A 16260-nucleotide genomic window follows, 5' to 3' on the forward strand; every position below is an offset into this window, starting at 1 on the left:
AAAGAGAGAGAGAAAGAGACTGGAAGGTGAGGAAATGAAGAAAATGAGTATAGAAAACTCATTTAAGGAGATTTGCTATAGAGGAGCGGAGAGAAATCAGGCTGTGGATGGAGGAGAACGTAGACTTGGGTGGTGCTTTAAGCCGGGAGATAGGGTAGCATGTTCGTACGGTGCTGGGATGATCCAACAGAAAAAGGAGCATTGAAGTCGCAAGTGGGAGAGGCAATAATTGTACAAAGTGTTTCTGTGTAGGAGAGGGGTGGGGACACACAGGTGGAAAGGACGGTTTAGGACAGGAGTGCAGAGCCACTCCCTGGCATGAGAGGAAAGGCAGAGAAATGAGCTCAGAGGTGGATTGGTTGGTAGGTTTGGTTTGGGGAGATGGGGAAATTTTCAGCAGAGCATCATTTGAGAGTGATAAAAGAATGAGAAGGAGGTTTCAGGAGAGAAATGGCATGAAGGGTTTCCTTTGGAGAGACGGTAATCATGGAAAAGTGACATGATCACTCAGCAGAGCTAAGTGGATACTTGAGGTTTGTGAACATAAATTGAAAATGAAACCACTGTGCCTGGTTGTGTGTTGTTTTCTAGCCACACTCAGTTCCCTGGGAACGGGCATAGAGTTAGCAGAGAGTGGGATTCAATCAGGGATAAAGACTTGAACAGATGCTTCACCAAAGAAGACATTTGGATGGCAAATAAACATGTGAAAAGATGTTTCACATCCCTAGCCATCAGGGAGATACAAATTAGAACCATGATGAGATACCACTGTACACTTCTTAGAATGGCTAAAATAAAAATATACTGCTAGTTTCAAATATTGGTAAGGATTTGGAGAAACTGGATCTTTTATACATTGCTGGTGGGAAGATAAAATGGTATGGCCACGCTGGAAAACTCTTGCATTTTTTTAAAAAGTTGAACATACACTTACCACACAACCCAGCAATCCACTCCTGGCATTTATCCTAGAGAATGGAAAACTTATGTTCACATAAAAACTTGTGTACAAATGTTCACAGCAGCTTTATTTATAATAGCCAAATTGGAAACACCCAAATGTCCTTCCACTTGTGAATAGTGAAACAGAAGAAAGTGCATCCATACCATGGGATACTACACAGCAATTTTAAAAAATCAACAACAAATTACTGATACATGCAACAGCTTGGATGGATCTTAAGGGAATTATATTGAATGGAAAAAGCCAAACTCAAAAAGTTTGAGACTGTACGATTCCATTTATATACCATTCTTGAAATGACAAAATTATAGAGATGGAGAACAGATCAGTGATTGCCAGGGGCTTGGGGAGGGGGACGGGGTGGGTGTGACTATAAAGGAGCAGCCCAGGGGAGCTCTTTTGTGGCGAAGAAACAGTTTCAAATCTTGAATGTAGTGGTGGTTATAGGCATCAATACATGTGATAAAACGGCCTAGAATTATACACAATGGCATAAAAAGTGAGTGCATGCAAAAACTGGTGAGATTCAAGTCAGATCTGTGGTGTAAATAATTGTGTCGTACCAATGTCAATTTCTTGGTTTTGATAAAGCACTTTATTTATGTAAGACGTCACCGTAGGCAGAGGCTGAGTGGTGGGGACACAGGAACTCGGTACTATTTTTGCAACTCCTTGTTAGTCTATAATTAATTCAGAGTGAAAAGTTAAAGACAACTGAAAGGACGGTTTCTTGGAGGACTCCCTACATGGATACTGAAGTCACAGAATGAGGATGGGGTTATGCTGGAGAGAAGTCTCTATACCAGGCACACAGGCCTGAAGATAATACAATAGGCATTCACACACCCACCATTAAAATTAAACATATATTACAATTTTGTCCTATTTTGCTTCCAATCTCTCTTCGAAATCGAATAAATAAAATTTTACAGATACAACTAAAGGCCCAGACCCGCATCTCTTCTCTCACCGATTCTTCAGAGCTTCTGAAGTTGATATGCATTATTCTCTCACATGCGTAACAGGATTTTTTTTTTCTTTTTTTATGAGGAAGATCAGCCCCGCTAACATCCGTGCTAATCCTCCTCTTTTTGCTGAGGAAGACGGGCTCTGAGCTAACGTCTATTGCTGATCCTCCTCCTTTTTTTCCCCAAAGCCCCAGTAGATAGTTGTATGTCATAGCTGCACATCCTTCTAGTTGCTGTATGTGGGATGCAGCCTCAGCATGGCCGGAGAAGCGGTGCATCGGTGCGCGCCCGGGATCCGAACCCCGGGCCGCCAGTAGTGGAGCGCGCGCACTTAACCGCTAAGCCACGGGGCCCGCCCCGTAACAGGATGTTTAAATGGAAGTTTTGATCTAAATATCAAAATACTATAGATAATACATTTTGAAAGAGGTACAAGATGACATGCAGAATTTAAATATGAGATTTTTGATAACTGGTCACCAATGCCTAAGCCATCATCCATATCAAAGCCACAAAAAATTTAGAGTTGAATTTCTATGTGAGGAATAAAACATTGACTTTAATTTAAAGATGAACCATCTCCCTTGCTCCCAATTTGGCCTTTTGCAGGCAAAAAGATTGTAGCGGAGAAGGGGGTGCATTCTGTTGCTTCTCTCTTCCCCCTCCCCCCTTCTCCTGTTCCACCTCCCTGTTGTTTCTAGCTGTGGTTTCTGACTGGGTAGAATTGGACATAATCCAGGGAGGAAGGTCAGGAGGGCAGGACTTGCCTTTTTGGCTTGTCCTGCTGGGGTGACCTTGCTGGCTGTCTCTGCGCTTGACAGTATTGTAGAGTTGACTCCAACTAATTTTGCAAAACTTATGCCAACCTCTATCACTTCAAGGCCACGACAGACATTGCTTATTGTTCACGGCACTCCAGCCTTCTGATCCTTCTTAAGAGGGATCTAGCAACCAGGACCAAATACGTGGGTCGTCACAGGGAATGAAACTTACTTGCATACAGATCACCATTCTCTAAACAACCTCTGTGCTTTTACTAACAATGTCACTATGAATTGCCTCTTCTCCCATTTCCATCTGTTTAGATTCTATTTATCTTTCCTTGCCTACCTCAAAAGGTTGGTGTGGCTTGCAAAGGTGACACAGGGTACTTGCCTTGTAAATTGTAGAATCATCGGTTCAAATTCCAAGCATTTCAAGAATCTTGCCATGATCCACTGGCCACCATATACACACTTATTAATGAGATCTTCTTCTTCTCTGCTCCCCATCTCTGTGTTTGTATCCTAGAAAGATTCAGAACCAATTTACCAATATGATAGGCATGTGTAAGGAGATCTCTTCTTCCACACTTGACTGTAAGCTCCTGAAGAACAGGACCCAACTTTCATCTATTTTTATGACCAGCATTGGTGTATTGACAATATTGGTGCCCAATACAGACTTTACCATCATACAGAAAGAGCATTAGGCAACCTCTCTGAATTCCAGGTAGCTGCCAAATATTGCTTCAGATGAGAAGAGTATATGCTCAGGATTATAGTCAGAATGCAGAGACATGAACTTCTGAAGCTGCCTGACTTGCAGCAGAAGTTACCTTCAGTCCACGTCTGTGGTAAAGCCAAACCCCATCACCTTATTCTGAAAACAAGTACCTGACCACAACTGGCATAAGGTTCAGACAGAGCAATCCCACAACCTCACTATATGCTTGGGTTGCCTGGGATGGGCTTGTGACCCAAGTTGCTCATGGAGTCAGCATGAGAATCCAGTTTCCCTGACTCCAGGTCCAGTGCTCTTCCTGCTCTAGCACTTGTGTGTCTGTATCCCTGCATATCCCAGGATTTCTGGATGCTGAAGTAGGCTTGGCTGGAGGCAGGGGCTCCTCTGCTGGAACACGGGATGGTGGGAATAGGTAGCATTTCATGCCTGTGGCCTAAGCAGCTGCAGGCACTCTCCTTGAGAAATGTTTTCACGAATTGTGTATTGGTGTGATGCCAGAGAGTAGACGGAGGTCTGTTAGAAGATTCAGCATGGTGGGTCTAATGATGTCAGCAATTGTAAAACTTTTGTTGAGGATGTTGTCCATCATGAGAGCCACCTGGATCCATACTGTCATGCTCTATCTGGACTGTTGAGTGTGACATTCCTTTTCAAGACAGAAGCGAGACAACTTAGAATTTTTAGATGACCTCTCCTCTGAGCACCATTGACCCCCTAATATACTCTGTGATAGCATGTATCGCATTGTGTGGCAGTCTGTCCTGCACTAGGCTCCTTCCTTCCACAGACTGTGAGCTCCTTGAAGATGGGTATGCTGTTTTTGAATCTCCAGTGCCTCGCACAGGGGCTGCAACACAGAAGATGCTCAGTTATTATTTACAGAACGAACAGAAGAATGACTGGGTAACTTTGCTATGAAAAGCCCACTTAATGGTATATTCAAGACTACAAGTGGATAGGTTAATTGCAAAGTTCTACTAAATGGCAATTATAAAAAAGGATACATTTGGGCCGGCCCGGTGGCTTAGAGGTTAAGTGCGCGTGCTCAGTTACTGGCAGCCCCGGTTCAGATCCCGGGCGCACACCGACGCACCGCTTCTCCGGCCATGCTGAGGCCGTGTCCCACATACAGCAACTAGAAGGATGTGCATCTATGACATACAACTATCTACTGGGCTTTGGGGAAGAAAAAAAGGAGGAGGATTGGCGATAAATATTAGCTCAGAGCCGGTCCTCCTCAGCAAAAAGAGGAGGATTAGCCCGGATGTTAGCTCAGGGCTGATCTCCCTCACAAAAAAATAAATAAATAAAAAATAAAAAAGGATACATTTGTAATATAAATATTTTATTTTTACCTGGAATTCGTTCATCAAAAATGAAGGAGAAAAGTTGTAGGCAGGTAGTGAGCAGGAGAGGGGAGAAAAGCGACAAACCACAATAGAAGCAGCCTCCTCGGAGGGCCCCGCTTCAATACACACAACGTCCTGTTTTGCAACTTGCTCATGCACAGAGCTAGCTTCCACCTGCTGCCCCCTAACCTCACCCTCATTATACTAAAATCATAATAAATTTACATTGCGGTTTTGATCCCCCTTGCAGGGGATAGAAGCAATGACAGATCCACCAAGGACCATCTAAGGGAAAAAACTCCCCCTCCCAACATGAGGGAGGGGGCAACAAGCCAATTGGACAGACCCCCTTCAATCCCCTCCTATACCCCTCCAGCACCTATATAACCTAAAAATTAGGCAAGCCCGGGTGTAGTCGCTCACCTCCAGCCTGCCCGCTCCCTCTCTTGGAGTGTACTTTTGCTTTGCAAATAAACCCCTTCTTGCTTTGAACTTTACTTCGTGTGTTCACTCACAAATTCTTTTGCGACGCTTGACAAGAACCTGGAAAGACCAACCAGCCCACCCAGTAACAGAAGGAAGGGCTTTCCTTTGAGTAGAGTCAGCAAATAGAGTTCTGCTCTATGTTTCTTGCAGAAAGCACTTCCATTAAGCATTGTCTATGGTTTGCAGTTTGGATTTATCAAAGTGGAGATCTTAATATCATAAGTATAGCATTCTGCATGGGAATATTTTTCAATATTGCTAAATTTTTTCAGTCTAGTAGAGTTGTCAGGCTCATACCTAATTCAATGACAATAATTTTGAGACTAGCTTTTATTGCTCTTTCAAGTATTCATATTAATTTTCATTGAAACTATAATTCTCATTTCGTACTCATATTTCATTGATTTACATTGTATTTTCATAAATTAGGTAATTTCATGAATAAGCCCAAGTAGCACAAGCAGGATTGGAAACAGACCCAGCTGGTTCTTGTGAAGCAGATGACTCTGCTCTAGTGTCCAGGCGTATGAGAGAATCGGTGAATGGCCCTGAGGGCTCAGCGTTTACTGGACTTCAATCAATATATTTTCTAGATGGAATGGAGAGGGTTGGTTAAACAGATAGAGTTTATTAACCAGAAATTTATTTAAAAGGTGTTTGCTTTATATAGAAATAGCACAGTGCTTGATCAAGTAGTCGTAAATAACGTTTGTTGAATTCATGCATAAATAAATAGTTGCGGATGACAGCTCTCAAAAGGTGCCATAAGGGACTTTCATATCATTTCTCTCTTCCTGGAGGAAACTCCAGGATGTCCTGCATGATCCACCCCAAGGCAAAGCTACAAGGAAAAGCTATCACTGGCTTTGGAAAGAAGGCAGCTCATGAGCAAACCCTTTCCTCCCCTCCATTCTCCCCAGAAGCAGCAAGCAGACCTGCCATGAAAGGGAAGAGCCCTCCTCAGACTGACTCACTCCAGAGGACACTCTCTGTTCTCTTGAGCCGGAGATGCCCGTGGGAGATACAGTGAGACCTGGTGACTGAGCCAGTTTTTTCAAAAAGCTGGACGACACTGTGATTTTCAGGCAGGAGCTGCTTGAGAAAAATGGTTGCTGAACATCCTCTAAATTGCAGGCCAAGTCCCATGCACTAGGAATTCACAGAGATGTTATCTGTTCTTAAGGACCTCACAGTGTGGTGGAGGAGGGAGACATACAAAGGAATCATTACAGTACAGTGTTATAAGTGCTTGTTAAAATTAATAAAGGAAACCTCAACTAAAATTGGAGTCAGGAAGGCCTGTAGAGGAAGCTCTCACACCATATCACTAGATGTCAATTACACCAGACAGGAAGCCATCAATTACAGCATCGGTTAATTACAGTGTCAGTTACAGACTCCAACAGGAAGAGAGTATCTTACTCCCAAACAGAAAGTGCAACTACTCTACTGCTCCAGCAGGAGGAAGGAAGACTTCCTTCTTGACCAACAACAAGACCAGCCAATGGAAAATGCTGTAGCTCAGCCAATGAGAAGCCGTCATCACCTGGACTTTCCTCCAGGGAACTTTCATTTTCTCCTTGCTGATGACGTCCTTTCCTTGTCCTGCCCTCTGTACTGTAAAAGCTTTCCATGTTGTGTAACCCCTTGGAGTATCTCTCCACTTGTCTGATGAGATGATGCCCATTTCATGAATCATTTAGTAAAGCCAATTAGACCTTCAAGTGTACTCCACTGAATTTTGATTTTTTTATTGATGTCATAATAGTTTATAACATTGTGAAATTTCAGTTGTAGATTATTGTTTGTCACTCACCATAGAAATGCGCCCCTTCACCCCTTGTGCCCATCCCCCAACCTCCTTCCCCCTAGTAAACCACCAAACTGTTCTCTCTGTCCGTGTGTTAGTTTATCTTCCACATATGACTGAAATTATGTGGTGTTTGTCTTTCTCTGTCTGGCTTATTTTGCTCAACATAATACTCTCCAGGTCCATATATGTTGTTGCAAATTGGACGATTTTGTCTTTTTTTGGCTGAGTAGTATTCCATTGCATATATATACTACATCTTCTTTATCCAATCATCTGTCAATGGACACTGAGTTGCTTCCACGTCTTGGCTATAGTGAATAAAGCTGCAATGAACAAAGGGGTGCATAAGCCTCTTTGGATTGTTGATTTCAAGTTCTTTGGATAAATACCCAGCAGGGGGATAGCTTGAATTTTGATTTTTTTTTTTTTGGTGAGGAAGATTGGCCCTGAGCTAACACCTGTTGCCAATCTTCCTCTTTTTGCTTGAAGAAGAGCGGCCCTGAGACAACATCTGTGCCAATCTTCCTCTATGTTGTATGTGGGACGCCTCCACAGCATGGCTTGATGAGTGGTGCATAGGTCCACGCCCGGGATACGAACCCCAGGCCACTAAAGTGGAGCGTGAAAACTTAACTGCTATGCCACTGGGCCGGCCCCTGAATTTTGATTTTTAACATGCTGTAATAGAGGAATGTTGGGGCCGAGTTCAGTGTGGACAGCAGTGTCTGAGCTTAAGCATCCAGGAGCTCTAAGTTTTCTTGTAGCCAATGTGAAGAGGAATGCCACTGACATCAAAATAACCAGTGGCCCAGGTGAAGCCCAATACTCTTTGGTTCAAACACTAGATGAGATTTCTCTACAGTGCTCCTCATGATGGACAGATTCAGCCAAAGCTGTACAATTGGTGAACTCACAAGACTCTCAGAGCTGACTCTCATAAGAACCCTCAGTCTAAGTTGTTGGCATGACATCAAAGTGCCCTGCCTGGTGCATAGGCTACCAGCACCCTGCAGTCCAGCTGATGAAGCCCTCACCTACAACCAAGCCCTACTACAGCATTTGGCAATCAAAGGGTGCATGTAGGATACAGAATCAGCAGAATGCTGGCCTGGGAAGAGCAGTGGATCTGGAGTAAGGGAACCTGAGTTCTGAGTACTGAGCTGCGTTATAGGAATCATAGATATAGTTGGTTGGAAAAATCAAAAACTGAACGTAGTATCTATCGTTTTCAGAGCTACCTTGTACTGTCTCCTGAATACTCAGAGTTCATTTGTCAGCTCCCCTCCTTGAGGGTAAATCTGAGGGGCAGCCTCACTGTCTGAGAACAGATAACCCACTGTGTTGTCACACCATCTCATGGTGGCCCCTCCCTGTCTGCCTGAGTTCTGTGAGGAATGAGTAATCACTGGCAGAGAATAGTCTAGAATTCTGTACTGAACCTAAATTTTTGTCAATACAATTGACATGACTGGGGAAGGATCAGATGTTTTCAACCTTACTCCTTATGGGGACTTGCCATGAAACTGACTAAAAGTCACAGCCAGAACAATCAGTACAAAATCTTGAGGTTTACAGAGTGTTCCAAAATATAATATGTGTAAGCTAATAATAAATGGTTTCCAAGATAATTTCTATTTTGAAATCGACACTGAGGTTGCAGTAGCCAAATTGGAACTGCTAGGACATATTTCTAGACTCTACACTGGTCAAGGCAAAAACTAAATAAGCATTCATCAGTTCTCAAAGGTAAAGGCCATGGTCTTCTTTTCTAGAACCCAAGGCCAACTTATCACCATGCCGTAGACAAATGCCACCAGTGGACTTTTCATAAACCTGATTTCCTGGACTGTGATGACGTGGGTAAAGAGTTTGTCTAGAGACATCCTTTTCCCAAAACCCAGAGAACCCAGTGAGATTAGAGGCAGCAGAACCCACTTATTTAAGCTTTCTACCTGTAGAATGCCCCCAGTCACAGGACCAAATGTAAACCTTAGGGGAACACAGCCTGAGAGAAAAATAAAGAATCTTCTTTTTTTATGCTACCAGGTAGAAAACAATTACGAACAAGGGTTTTATGGTTTGGGACAGGTATTCTTTCCACTGCAATGAAAATTACAAAGAAAAAGCATTCATTAAGGAAGATTCAGAGGAAGATAACATGAGAAATTTATTGGTAACGTCAAGAAAGATAGAGAGGTACAGCTTTCAGACTAATGCTTTCTCTGAGAAAAACTAGAAAAGCCAGACTAAAAACAATCTATTGAAAAACATTGGGGAATCACTGACGCACTTCAGAGGCACGAGGGTGAGAGAAGAGGAGATAACTGCCAAGTCTGGCAGGGCAGCGTTGACGTTCAGAGTCACTTCTGACTGACCACGGCAGAGGCTCTGCATCACTGCTTTGATTTGCTTGTGGACGTCTCCAGGGTTTCCTGAGGAAGGCTTCCTCCACCTTCATCCATCTCAGGAGTGTCCTGCAGAGCCCTCTGGAGAACCAACTTGAGGTTCCGCTTATGACGCCAATGCCTAAATGAGCCAACGAAGAAGTAAATAATGGGGTTGGCGCTGCTGTTAACCCCGGACAGGACAATTGTAACCATATAAAGATAACAGAGGAACGTATTAAAACCATTCTGAATCCGGATTGCGAGGAACCAGTGGACGGAGAAGGGCAGGCCACAGAAGAGGAAGACCAGCACTGTGAACAGGATGGTTATACCCAGCCTGGTCACCTGCACCCGCCGGGAGCTACAGACAATCTTGACCAGCAGGGCGACGCTGGATCCAGAGAAAACCACAAATAAAAAAGTCAGCCACACTGCATTGGAAAAATGCGATATCGGGCACCAACCATCCTCAAATGCACTATAGAGGAAGCCACAGTAGTACCTGTTCAGGACGCTCAGCACCAGGGACAGGGCCCAGACCAGGGCACATACGACAACTGATGTGTGTTTGGGGCGGTGGCAGCGGTACCAGATGGGACACAGAACTGATAGGCAGCGCTCGGTGCTAATGGCGGTGAGAATGCTCAGGCCTGCAAAGTAGGCAAAGTTCCACACAGTGATGAAAATGCTGGCGATGGAGAATGAGATGGAATGGAACAAGGCAATGAGTCCTTCCAGGTTAAGGACAATCTGGGAGCAGAGGAAGAGGAAGTCGGCTCCGGCCAGGTTGAGGATGTAGACAGTGAAGGCGTTCCTCCTCATGTGGAAGCCCAGGATCCACAGGACAATCCCGTTTCCTGCCAGCCCGACCAGGGCGATGATGAAGGTCAGCAAGGCCTGGACCACGGTCTTTGTGTCACATTTAGGAAGAGACTCGTGATTGTCAATTGTTGTGAGTTTGGTCCCCCAGGCTGTGATGGTTGGATCCGTGCTCAGAAACCCTCCACTGGTGCCCCTGGGAACAGAAACAAGATGTGAGCGCCTGCTGTATGATCACTGATTCTCACGGCCACCCCGCTACGTGGGAACTACTGTCCCCGTGTTACAGAGGAGGAAAATGGAGGCTCGCAGAGATTAAGATACTTACCAAAGACCACACAGCCTTGGAGTCCTGGAACCTGGATTCAAACCCAGTCCCCTCTGACTCTAAAAGCCTGGGCTCTCTCTACTGCACTACAGACCCCTCTACTGACATGGGAATGTTCTAGGTTCCAAACGTCCCCGCTCACCGTCCTAGGCCATGTCATGTCCCCTTGAGGCAGGTGGAGATAAGTGTGGACAGGCGGTGTGGATGACAACAAGACTTTGAGTCTAGCACTCCTTTTGCCCTGGCACAATGGGCTCTTCTTGGGGGCAGGAAGTTGGAAGCCCCAGGCATGAGCTATGGTAGTCTCAGTGACTGAGAGCAGTCCATCCACCAGGAGAAAGGAGATCATGATTTGGGTCATGAAGGGAATGTGACCTCTCGCTATGACAGGTGTGAGTACAGCCAGGCCTCTTGGGCTAGAAATGGCCCAGGGTGTCAGCTTCATGACGACAGGAAGTGCTTTTCTCCTGTCCACTGCTGTGTCCCCAGGGCCTAACTCTGTGTGGGTGACACAATGGATAATCAAGAAATTTTTCAACAAATAAATGAGTGAATAAATGAATGGGGAGCCTAAGGGTAGTGGAAAATTTGGGTTCCATGTAACATAAAAAATTTTTTAATGAAATTAGTCACCAGAAAACACACATATAAAGAAATGAAGAAAATTTCATTCCTTACTGTTCTTTCTGTGGAAAGCTCTGGTGTGTTTGAAAGAATTCCTATGCCTGCACGAACAACTACTGATGGCCACTGGGATGCCGCTGACCTGAGAGGGCCAGTATATGGCTTTGTGAGCACCTAGAAGATTTAAATACATAGTTTAGGGAGAGGATTCAGAGCTCAACTGAATTTCTCTGCATTTTAGAGGAATAAGAAGCAAGGTTGGGAAAGGAGAGAGATTCAATGGATCTGAATAGCAGTAGTTGAGGCACAGAAATAGAGAAGCGGGATTATTCACTGATTTTTCTGTAAAATGTATAATATAAAACTCCCTGTTGTCCTCCCATGCGATGTTGAGTAGAGTTTTCTTTAAAGTGTTTGTTGAAGAAAATTCTCTGGCGAGGAATTTTCTTTAAAGAGCTTATTTCCGCTTTTTGAAGGGCTTTGGGTGAAAAGAGATACAAATACTCTTGCAGATTTCAGGTGAAAAACAAGGACTACCTCACACGTAACAGTAGCAGTTGGTCGAGTGCTTACTTGGTGTTACCTCTTTTAATCCTCCGAATAGCCGTATGAGGCAAGTACCGTTATTATTTCCATCTTGCATGGAGGAAACAGAAGCACAAAGAGGCTGAGTGATATACTCTGGGTCCTACGCCAGAAAGTGGTAGAGCCTGGATTTGAACCCCAGGTCTGTGTCAGACCTTGTCCTTCACCAGCCCTGCAGCCCCCCTGCCGGATGGTGCGTCCCCTACGCATGGAGAGCAGTCAGGGGAGGAAGCAAGTCACCATCAGGGACAAACCTAAAACAGCAATTCACTTGTGGGTTTTATTAAACCAGAATAGACAAATTTTGTAAACAGCAAGGAAGTGAAGCCCATGAATATGGAACACAGATGAGGTGGGTGGAGGACAGCTGAGAACCGACCACAATGCCTGGGAGCCTCTTCTTGCCTCTGGAAAGGCCCAGTCAGTCCAGACCGGCCGGGACTCACACAGGGCAAGGAGTATTGGAGTGGAGGAAGGCAGGGCCCTCTGGCCGCAGAGTTAGCATCAAGGACTGAATGACTGTCACCCGCTCTCTTAGTTCTTGCAGTCCAGTTGGCTTGATGAGGACGTGGAGGAAAACCACAACCTCTGTTGTTCTCTGTCAGCGCAACTTGGACTTTTTATTCACAGCACTGAACATAGTTTGGGGCTCCGATTTTTAAGCACGTGTCCTTTTGTTTCTTTTGTCTCCCTTATCAAAATCAAAGATCAATAATGCCTACACCTGCCTGGGTTGTTTTGGTTGATGTTGTTCACTATTGTATCCCCAGCATCTAGCACATGTCCCTGAGAGACCGTCTATTGTAACATCTTCATTTAACACAGGAGGAAGCTGAGGTTTAAAGTGTCAAAGGATTTTCCTGAGATCACATGGTGACTAGCAGGCCCAGCACCAGCCCTGGTCTCCCGGAGCCCTGCCTGAGGCTTTCCCGCTGTTCTCTGCCACGTCATTCATTACGGGAGGAGCTCTGAGAAAAGTCTTCATGCGAGATCAGGATGGGAGAGAGATTCAGGTGTGTACAAGCTGCTAGTTGCTCCAAATATTCATTTCCTTCCTCTCTCACATAATAACTCTGAGAATTTTAGACCAGAGAAAGGATACTAATGTCAGCCTCCCTTAATGCTGGACGACACCATGTGACCAGGTGCCGGCCAATGGGAGGTGAGCAGAAGTGATGTGACCAGTTCCTGGGTCATGCCTTTCCTTCTCCTCTGGGTTTAATGCTGTTGTGTCCAGGAGCCATGAGGACCCCGAAGATGAAGTCACCTCTTGAGGGATAGGGAGCATCACATTGGAAGGACCTTGGTGTCTGATGCCTTGGGGTCACCAGTCCAGTCCTAAAACTTCTCTCTTGTTTAAGTCACTCTTATAATGGATTTCGTCTAGAGGAAAACATCATAAACTTAAAACACGTATAAATACCCATGTACTTGCACCTTTTTTTAAAAAAAAAAAAAGCAAACTACATTCCATTCTCAAGGCATTTATGATGATAGTGAGAGATTATTCCAAAGAAGTGACACTGGATTGAGAGGTACAGACAGTCAAACAAACAAACTGAGGAGATACAATGAGAAATTTACCAATCGCATGGAGGGAGAGAGAAAGTACTAGGTATACCGACCATGAGGAAGCTATAGGAAGAGACAGGTTTTCTCCATTTGCCATTAAATCTCATTTCCACCTTCTCTACCCTCCTCTGTGTGCAGGGGGAGACGTCTCTGTGCCTCATCAGTGGGCTTCCCTTCCCTCGGGCTCCTGGTTGCTTTCAGTGAAAGGGAGACCCTGACAGGAGACTGGAAGACCAGAGGAGGGCGATTTAGGGTTTTGAACTTCCTGGTGCTTTCCCTGCCAGGCTGTGAGTTGGCAGTGGCGGTGTTGCTCTACCTGAGGACAGAGTCCCTGTCTGGTGACCCTTTCCTGCCACCACAACAACAGCTACAGCTACAGCCACAGCCCTCCTTGAGTTTTGGTAACTTCTCCTTCCCCTTGTTTTTCAAGCCTGGTGATGTCCAGGTTCCCTCCTATTACTTTCCTTTGGGGGTAGAGGTCACGCCTCCGTGTAACTTTTTCTAAATCTGCCTATTTCGTTAACTGTCTCTTAATTAAATTCTTTTCAACCATTCCATATTAGGCCATCTTTTCTGCTGGGATTGTGAGAGATACGGAAAGGAAAAGAACTTTCAAAAAGGGAGTGAAACAGATGACTGGGTTCTTCACAGCCCTTTAGCTTTGGGAAGCACGCATGTACCCTACTTTGCTTCCTAATTTAAGGAAAGCAATGGATTTCTCACCATAACAACACATCTGAATGGTTGGGATGGAGGAGAGAATGGGAAGAGTCTAATAAGGGGGAATGGTGTTGGTTTACTAATTCAGATCTCTCAGTTGAGGCTGCCAGCACCCAAAGTTGCCAGGAAGGAGCTTATATGTTTTTTTCCCTCTCTTTTCTTGCTGGACCCCTGTGGCTCCCTGAATACTCCACTCCCAGGTGGACTAATTTAGATGTGTACTAAGAGAAAAAACCCAACAGTGGCTTTGGAAATAAATACTTGATAAACCTACCTTTCCTCCATTCTCCCCGATGGAGGTGACAAGCTGACCCGTGCTGACGGGAAGAACTTCCAGGAACTGACAGTTGCTAGAGAACACTTCTCTGCCTTCGAGAGGTGCCTGAAGAAGTAGGAGTGAAATCTGGTGCTGGAGGGAGGCTTATCAAGATGCTGGACAGCCTCGTGATTTCCTATCCAGGGACCTGTTGGCAAATGAGAGCGTGGAGTTCTCTGAGTCATGACTTCTCATGAAATGTTTCTCAACATTTGGTCCGACGCTCTCAGCCTCTGCTCATCCCCACCCCATCCGGTGCCCGTCGCTGAAAGTGACTGTGGTTAGGTACCCTGCTGCTGTCAACTGTGAGCCTGGGCAGCAATGCCAAGCAATGTGAGCCTGCACTGGGAGGCTCTGTAATAAGAAGAAAGCACACCCTCCTGACTTGCATTCGAGGATCTCCATGGCCTATCTCGCCCTCGCCATGGCCTATTCTCTATCATGGTAGTAACACATGTAGGTTTGCATTTGCTTTCCAATTGACGTAGACCAGTATTAAATAAATGGTAAAGGTCTTCCTGAATCCTATCCTCCAGAAGCAACAACTTGTTTCAGTTTTTCTTCTAAATTCTTTTGTTAGTTATGATTATATATTTAAATAGTAAATGTATCTCTTTTTTGGGGGACATTCTTTTTTTTAATTTATTTTTATTTTTTATTTTATTGAGGTAATAATAGTTTATAACATTGTAAAATTTCAGTTGTACATTATTTTTTGTCAGTCACATGTGCCCGTTTGTCCCTTGTGCCCACCCCCCAACCCCCTTCCCCTCTGGTAACCACTAATCTGTTCTCTTTGTCCATGTGTTTGTTTATCCTCCACATATGAGTGAAATCATGCAGTGTTTGCCTTTGTCTGGCTTATTTTGCTTAACATAATACCCTCAAGATCCATCCATGTTGTTGCAAACCGGACGATTTTGTCTTTTTTATGGCTGAGTAGTATTCCGTTCTGTGTGTGTGTGTGTGTGTGTGTGTGTGTGTGTGTATATATATATATATATATATGTATATATACACCACATCTTCTTTATCCAGTCACCAGTCAATGGGCATTTGGGTTGCTTCCACTTCTTGGCTATAGTGAATAATGCTGCAACGAACATAGAGGTGCATAAGTCTCTTTGAATTGTTGATTTCAAGTTCCTTGAATAAATACCCACTAGTGGGATAGCTGGGTCATATGGCATTTCTATTTTTAATTTTTTGAGAAATCTCCATACTGTTTTCTGTAGAGGCTGCACCAGTTTGCATTCCCACCAGCAGTGTATGAGGGTTCCCTTTTCTCCACATCCTCTCCAACATTTGTTATTTTTTGCCTTTGTAATTATAGCCATTCTAATGGATGTAAGGTGATATCTCACTGTAGTTTTGATTTGCATTTCCCTAATGATTAGTGACATTGAAGATCTTTTCATGTGCCTGTTGGCCATCTGTATATCTTCTTTGGAAAAATGTCTGTTCATATCCTCTGCCCATTTTTTGATCGGGTTGTTTGTTTTTTTGTTGTTGAGTTGTATGAGTTCTTTATATATTTTGGATATTAACCCCTTGTCAGATATATGTTTTGCAAATATTTTCTCCCAGTTGGTGGATTGTCTTTTCATTTTGTTACTGGTTTCCTTTGCCTCGCAGAAGCTCTTTAGTTGACGTAGTCCCATTTGTTTATTTTTTCTTTTGTTTCTTTTGCCTGAGTAGACATGGTATTCGAAAAGATGCTAAGACTGATGTCAAAGAGTATACTGTCTACATTTTCTTCTAGGAATTTTATGATTTCGTGTCTTACCTTCAAGTCTTTAATCTATTTTGAGTTAATTTTTGTG

General features: G+C 44.2%; 1 protein-coding gene across 1 annotated transcript; it reads right to left on the bottom strand.

Annotated features, from left to right (window-relative positions):
- Positions 1–9235: 9235 nt before the first annotated feature.
- LOC131408136 (mas-related G-protein coupled receptor member X3-like) lies at positions 9236–14564 on the bottom strand. The gene is made up of 2 exons (XM_058544698.1): positions 14396–14564; positions 9236–10488 (listed from the first exon to the last, which is right to left on the bottom strand). The coding sequence occupies exons 1-2, from the start codon at positions 14404–14406 to the stop codon at positions 9480–9482; spliced, it is 1020 nt and encodes a 339-aa protein (XP_058400681.1). The 5' UTR covers positions 14407–14564; the 3' UTR covers positions 9236–9479.
- Between the last annotated feature and the right edge of the window lie 1696 nt (positions 14565–16260).

The sequence above is a fragment of the Diceros bicornis genome, chromosome 7 (genome assembly GCF_020826845.1).
Source record: "Diceros bicornis minor isolate mBicDic1 chromosome 7, mDicBic1.mat.cur, whole genome shotgun sequence".
Classification (NCBI taxonomy): domain Eukaryota; kingdom Metazoa; phylum Chordata; class Mammalia; order Perissodactyla; family Rhinocerotidae; genus Diceros; species Diceros bicornis.